Source organism: Silene latifolia, chromosome 10, assembly GCF_048544455.1.
Source record: "Silene latifolia isolate original U9 population chromosome 10, ASM4854445v1, whole genome shotgun sequence".
Lineage (NCBI taxonomy): Eukaryota > Viridiplantae > Streptophyta > Magnoliopsida > Caryophyllales > Caryophyllaceae > Silene > Silene latifolia.
Genome location: NC_133535.1, coordinates 140,802,631 through 140,810,467, shown reverse-complemented (window position 1 = coordinate 140,810,467; position 7,837 = coordinate 140,802,631). Strand labels below are relative to the sequence as shown.

At 36.6% G+C, this 7,837-nt stretch overlaps 1 protein-coding gene across 1 annotated transcript; it reads right to left on the bottom strand.

The window, feature by feature from the left end:
• Positions 1 to 928: 928 nt before the first annotated feature.
• On the bottom strand, positions 929 to 4,282 carry LOC141606050 (elongation factor 1-delta 1-like). Its single transcript, XM_074425035.1, has 7 exons — positions 4,168 to 4,282; positions 3,627 to 3,734; positions 3,412 to 3,528; positions 3,161 to 3,248; positions 2,941 to 3,055; positions 1,387 to 1,500; positions 929 to 1,267 (listed from the first exon to the last, which is right to left on the bottom strand). Exons 2-7 carry the CDS (start codon positions 3,710 to 3,712, stop codon positions 1,104 to 1,106), a joined length of 684 nt encoding a protein of 227 aa, XP_074281136.1. The 5' UTR covers positions 3,713 to 3,734; positions 4,168 to 4,282; the 3' UTR covers positions 929 to 1,103.
• Between the last annotated feature and the right edge of the window lie 3,555 nt (positions 4,283 to 7,837).

Below are 7,837 nucleotides of genomic sequence, written 5' to 3'. Positions count from 1 at the left end.
ATACATTTTATGACTTCTTACGATTTAATTTTTTATTTCTCAAATCAAAATACAATGATGAAAAAGATTAAAAATAGATGAATTGTCAATTTAAATTTCATAAATAATACACTGAAAAGTAAAACTCTATAAATACCGCGCATACATTGTATGCACGGGGTCTATACTAGTAATAATTAATAGATTAGGATGAGTCAGGACTCCCTTATGTTATCTCTATCTTCTCCGTACAATTTCTCGCTATGTTTTGTTAGTCTTATGTTAGGCGGTTTTACACTAATATAGTTGTACACGCATCCAAACACAACTATTACTAGGTCAAAGAACGCATCCAAACACAACCCTATTACTGGGTCAAAGTGGTTAATAAAAGATTTCGTTTTACAATAAATTTGTGTAAAATAATGTAATTCTATGAGTTGTGATATGTTGAAACTTTGAGAAGCCCAGACTAAGCAAACTTTTGGTTGCCTATGGGCTCAAGCCTCAAATATGGTAGAAAAACATATTTTTGATAGGAGCCGACGAGCCGTTTGCACGAGTGGAATCAAAGGAGTGCAAATATGCAATTGATACGTCCAAATTTCCTCAAACAGGATTAAAGTCATACCAACACAGGAAAAAGATGGCAAAAAAGCTGAACACATTAGTACGCTCCAATCTGCGGCGCCACTTATCTTACCCTTCCCTACTTACATTCCATATCCAAACAATGGAATGGTATTATGGGCAATTTGAATCCTCTCCGCATCCTTCCATTTCATTTTAATGGACCACCTTTAATTGCAGGACAATTTAAAGATAATTCTATGAGAGAAATGGAAGGACATAGAGCAAAGGGAAAAGATTCACCCTCGACATGGAGGGTCATAATTACTGGGTTATACCGAGTAACTTATAAAGACATTAACAAACTGGACCAGAAAGATTGTCACCAACACAAACTTTGATGATAATAAGATAACACACTGTCTTTGAGTTATATCAACCCATACATAATTTGATGCAAAACTAGTGACGGGTCAACAGACTAACAAAAACGATTTAACACAGGAACTGCATTTAAGCTTGACAATATCTCTGACACGCCATAATAAAAAACCTTAGATCTTGTTGAAAGCAACAATATCACAGCTCTGAACATACTCATTGATGGGTTCCGCGGTCAAATAGTCCTCAATCACATTATCAACGGAAACCTGGTCATCAACTATGGTCATCATAATTTGCAGCTTCTTGATACCATATCCAACTGGTGCTAATTTGGCTGCCATACATACAAAGCAAGTCAGGGTAATTAGCAACTTCAAGCAATATACAAGAACGCGTTACTATTAAGTCGAGGGTAGGAGGGTGTTAAAACATGTGGAGGAAAGAACGACTTACATGCACCCCACAACAAGCCCTCCATCTTCACACTTCTGACTGCTTCTTCAAGCTTCACCATGTCGGTTTCATCGTCCCATGGCTTCACATCCAACAAGACGGATGACTTGCCAGCTAAAGGTGCCAAATTGAGAAGTGTCAGTAAAATAATGAGAGGTTTTTCTTCTCCAAGAGCAAAGGAAAATGTAAATTATGGGCAAAAACCATCCATGTAGAAAACAGAGTGGTTCTCCTAGACGCCCCCCTAACGTGAGCAAGAAAGCATTCAGCTGATTTCTTACTGAGAATGTAAATCAAGTACCATAATCCACACAAGTCACACCACTTTCTGATGAGTCTAGATGAAACCTCAACTCATATCAAATCAAACATAATATTATCAAACTCCCAAATTGTTCACCCAACTGGCAAATTCTAGAATGCAGAGGTGCTTATCCTAGACGCCCCCTAACGTGAGCAAGAAAGCATTCAGCTGACCGTTGGCCTGGGCTTGGCAGAACTCAGATAAATCATCATTAAAGCCAACACGATAGTTCAAATTGTCCAAGGATGTTCTAGTTGGACCAAATTAGCCTATGACAGAAAACAGATTTTTTGAAACGATTTCTGCACTTCATTCTTAGTTTTACTTATGTGTGGGGTTAAACCTCACGTCATGTCAATCATACGAGTATCAAATTCTCAAACCCAAACTATGACTCCATCAAACTTCCTGTCATCTCTTAGTACCATAATAATTAAAGTTAACATCCAAATATAATTTCCTTACTGTCATGAAATACACATACTGTCACCCCTTTACATACTCCTTCAACTTTGCTACTATCAGCTAAACATTACCAACATAATTGAGTAGTTCAGACCCTAACATTAATAAGACGAAAGATTCAAAACAAATGTTTATAATTAGAACGCTGTCAACTGTCAAGAAAATTCAAGCCTGTGAAACAATGTCTTATCCTGTCACTCCAGTAATACATTAGCAGAAACACCACTTGCTCTGCCATGGCATCAGATTAATGCCCCAAATATTTACAATGGACTGAATGTGCTTAAAGCTACCCTACTATGATTTCATTTCGGAGGATACCTTCATATGAGACACTTCACCACAGAATATACCAATTAGCTGTAAAATTTATTCCCACAATATATTTCCAATCATAATTCACTTATTCGCTCACAAGACTACCTTAATTTCCAACTGAGAATCTTTTATAAAATAGCATGACTCAGATAAGCTTTAAATTTTTATTTTATTTTCTTACAGAATGTAAAATATGGACAGAGGGATGGTGAAAAATCAAATACTCGCTCAAATTGTCATTAGCACAAACCCTAGACATGATAGAGGGGTATACAAAATTTGTAAGAAGTTGATCACTTTTCTGACATATGATACTCAACCCTGTGCACTTCAGACACACATTCTAATATAAGAAAAAAAAACTTTAATTTGTTTAGAGAATAGCAGCACGTGAAAAAGAATTTACAAGACGGAGTATACTAAGAAAACAATTTAGATATACAAGTATAGGTACAGGCAATACTCACACTCTTTCTTTGATGGCTTCTTCTTAGCTGCAGCTAGCTTTTCAGCAGCTGCCTTCTCCTCCTCTGTCTCTTCACCGAATAGATCAAGGTCATCATCGTCATCCGCAGCAGAAGCCTACACCGATAAATCACTAAGCATGACGACCCCACAAATTGGAGAACAAAAAATGACCAAGATGCAGAAAACCTTCAAATGAAGTGCATTAGCAAATGACATTACCTTTGAGTCAGCAGCAGGTGGGGTCGCGACCTCAGAGGCAGGAGCTGAACCTTCCACAGTGACACCAGATCCCTCCCCAGAAACACCACTGATTTCAGGCAAACAGAGTGAATATATACACCAATACAATTGCCAAACTGATTAATCCCCGCAATTTAATCTATCCATTTACTTTTCTTAGGTCGTAGTTTTCAAAACTCCAGTCGCAAATATGCAAAGCAAAACAAACTCGGTATCAAGCAATAACTTACGAGATCCTCAAGAGTGCATCAATATGCTTGTACCAACGCAAAACGTTGACATACTCAGCAGATGGTGTCTTAGAGATAGCAGCATAGACAGTAAGATCATCCTTTGAAGCCTGGTAGCTGAAATAACATCAAAAAAATTACGAAACAATTATGAGTGAACTTAACATGTAAAGTACCCCGTAATTTCATCTATAACGATAGGCTAAAAGACTCACCCAGTAATGTAACTCCTAGTAAGAAGAAACTCATCAAGCTTCTTCAAACCGGCCTCAGAGCTAGGGTTGTATAGTGAGACGGCCATGATCAAAGCAGAAAGTTTGAATCTTTAAATCACACAAAAACCCCATCATTAGTTGGTTTCCCACGCATCGAAATATAATACAAATTATAAAGTTCGGATCTTTGACATGGATTTCAAATCAAAATCAAGTTTTACTCAATAACAATACTTTGTTTTCGTAAAAACTATCACATGAGAGCAAAATTAAAACTAAGAGCAACATCAACCGTAGCTCCAAAATATGATTTAAATTTTTACTTGGTAACAACGGCGATCTAATCACAATCACAATTATTGTATCTCACAAATTATTCAAACATATGCAACTATTTAATCTACTCCGTATTAGTTAGTCTTACAACTTTATACAAATCACAACTAAATCAAATATTAAATTAATTGTGTTCATCTAAAAGATCAACAGAAAACAAAAATCAACGAAACAAAAACCGAAACGGAAAAAATTGAAAACTTACGGCGATGAAGGAAGGAGAAGATGATGGTTTGTGCCGAAAGGGTCAGTGAGTTATTCTGGAGAATTTGTGAGATGACTAGGGTTTTTGCTTTTAAAAGAAAAAATTGGGTCAGCCCACGCTATATTTTAATGGGCTCTTAATAATTCGGTTTCTGGATTTTTGTTTAGAGTTGACAAGTCTGATTCGATCCAAACAATCTAGTCCGACAAATCAAAATATGTAAACCGCGATTGAACCGATTCGATTATTATTTGTAACTCGACAGAACCAGAATAAGGCAGACCCAAAATCGAACCCGGCCTGACCTGAGATAACTTGTAACCCGAATTGACCCAATACATACTTCGACCTGACCCGACCCGTCTCGACAACTGATATGACTCAGAAGATAAACCGACCTATCTGAAAGATAACCCTACATATACTCAAAATATAACCTCGACATTTAACGAAAAGAACCAAAAGATAACCGCCATGATGAACGATTTTTCTTATAATATTTAAATTTAACAAACTTTTTAACTCTGCTAGATAATGACCAAAACTCAATTCGAATTGGTAAAGAAATAATCGAACAAAAGCGACCTGATTGTTAATAATGACCTGGCTCGCAATGACCTGACCTAACCACTTACTATTCTAAGTCATCTTTTAATGCAAATTAAACTACTTTGTCCAAGTTATTTAGCATGTAAAGGTTCATTTACTATTCTAGCAAACATAAACATGAGCATGGCTTAGAACGGGAATGGGGGAGCCGTTGGGAGCTAAACTATTACAACAATAATAATTGAATAAAACAATAAACAAACATGGTTAATAACACAATAAAACAAATTAAACCAAACGTAAATAATCTAATTAATTTGTCTCATATTCTATTCAAGTCAAATTTAAATTTATAACCCTACTTCAAATTACATGCATAAACTAAAAGATGATTAACTAACTAATTATCTACATCATAACTAATTAATCAAATTAAACAATAAACATGATATATGAACAATAAAAAAACGAGTAAAAGAGAGAGATGGAATTTGTTCACCCTCAACTTACATGTATGACGAACTCCGCTTCGGATCGATGCATGTAGGTTTTAACGAGGGTATGTTTTCGACGGTTTTCAACTCAAAATAAAAGATTAGATTTTTAAATCGTCACCACGAGCTCGTTTCTCAACGAAAATTCGATCCGAAAGATGTTTTGGAATCGTGGGTCTCTAAAGTTTTGATATCTAGCAACAAACAGAGGTTAAATTGAATTTGAGCTGATGGAAAATGACTCAAAATAAGAGCGGCACAAAACAGGAACTTTAATTCGTGTATGAAGATTGTGAAAGATTTATGGGTTTGTGTAAATGATGTTTGATGAATTTGTGAAGGTTTAATGGAGGTTTTGTCGCGGTTTGAGGGGGATTTTGAGAGTGATGTACTGTGACACCCTCATTCATTGCGGAAAAGTAAACACGTAATTCTAGAATAAAACTGCATGGATATGTTTGTAATAGGTTCATTTGGGTAAAAACCTGTAATTTTTAAAACCTGGACCTTTTATAAAAATATTCAAATGGGAAGGTGTCAAACATGCAAGGTCTAAAATAAATCTCATAAATAAAACATCGCTAAAGTCGCAAAACAAAGTTATACAACCCAAATATGAAAAAGGGAGACATATGTCCCTAAAAAGTATATGACATAAAAAGTGTTTAAGGGTCACAATAAAATAAAGCCAATCTAGGTCCCATGGTTACTTTACTCGTTAGCTCGTCCATGTACCCCATATATGCATCACCTACCTGTCTATCGCATTTTATACAAATACGAAAGCCACAGTCAGTGGGGAGTAACTCCGAGTTCTCCCAGCCACGAAATGTCATAATTAATATAACATGTAAACATAAGAATATGAATATGAATAACACATAGCCTTAGCATATAGATGCTAGACAATCGTGCTTATCATGCGAACAACAATATAACAACACATAGTCCTAGCATGTGAATACTAGACCGACTCATACTACACTATCATGTGAATCACATAACATCCAGGAATCCAAACTCTATCAACCATAGCCGGCTTGCATCTCACCTTCTATGATTCATAGAATCATCAAACAAGAAAGGACAATATATCTAGAGACATGCATAAGTTCTTAGGACGGTCAATAGTCACTCTGTAACTCGAGTGTATACCACGAGGTAAGGTAAACACCCTAGTCCTAAACCTGCGCAGACCTAGCGACATGCGGAAAACTACCGCATCCAAGACCCATGATATCAACACATGAGTACCCCTAACGAGTCCACCAAAGGGTTGGCTAGTATTTAAGCTGACCACATACTTCTAAGAGTACGTCAGGAGGTCATGCCCTAACTTGGATATAAACCCACCAAGCTAAGACACAAAGGCTATTAAGCCGCAAACATACACTCGTCAAAGACTATAATGGCCTATCTATGACGAAGGCCGAAATACTCACCTAGGACCTAGTCCCAGTTTGAATACTTTAGCCCACGCCACACAAGACAAGTAGGACACCCAATTAACCATAAGAGGGGCAAAGAGTCCAAACTTGCACACACAAATGATCATACACACCCTAACATATGAAAGGCTACGCAAGAGCATATTCAGCTGACAATCCAACAATATCTCCAATATCAATAATAACCCAAATTCCAGCTAACCAACAGTATCATAATCCATGAGAACAAGCTAAAATGGCAAAGAGGCAACAAGACTCAAGCATAAGGCATCCAAAGCATCCAACAACCAACATGTGAAATGATAATCACAAATATCAAGGCATCAACATAAAACATCCAATAACAACCAATCTCACTTCAAAGACAAACCCTCGACCCGAGTCCCGCGACGGGTCATTGGTCAAATCGAGGCTGACCGGTTTAAACCTAGTTTGACCAAACTCATTCGGTCAAACCGGCCCACTCGTAGTCTTGGCCCATTTTGGCCCAAATCACAACATTCATTACAATATCATTCTCATGCAATATTCCAATTTCTATCATGTGAACACTATCAACATAAAGAAAACATTCCAACTTACAAAATAACTAATTCCACAAAATTCTAGCATAATTAAATAGCATAAATAACCGTCTCACCCAAGGGTAAACTTTTCTATAAATTTTTAATCGATAAAACGACGCCATTTACTCATACGGACTCCGAATTGAGTGATTCAAGTGGCTAAACCACCTAATTTTTCGATGCCGTTCAATCTGTCATATTTTTGGAAACATTGGAAACCATCTCGATCCGGTACTGACGCGTTCCAGCCAAAACACGGACTTGTCACAACACATAATTCCTCATCCAAATTTGTTCCAAACAATAATATACAAATGGGTAACATAAATTAAATATAAGCATACTCATCTTACTCCATTCATTCATTTATCAACGAGATCGTCTCAAACAACAACAAACAACTACAAACAACAAACGACAACAAACAACCACAAACAACAAATACAACTACTAATGTGACATTAATTCGTCGAGTGACTCGGAATAGTTACCTTAAGCTAGAAAAAGAGAACAATAACACTTGAGAAAGAGCCCTAGAAACTGAAATCACTCATCATCTTCTACAATATATGAGTCCCCTAACCCATCTTCAAAATTTTCACCTATACAAACA

Coding starts and splice junctions, on each gene's coding strand:
- LOC141606050 (XM_074425035.1), bottom strand. CDS start 3,712: ATGGCCGTCTCACTATACAACCCTAGCTCTGAGGCCGGTTTGAAGAAG. Junction 3,529..3,626: donor ACTAGGAGTTACATTACTGG/GTGAGTCTTTTA, acceptor ATGTTATTTCAG/CTACCAGGCTTCAAAGGATG. Junction 1,268..1,386: donor GGGCTTGTTGTGGGGTGCAT/GTAAGTCGTTCT, acceptor TATGTATGGCAG/CCAAATTAGCACCAGTTGGA.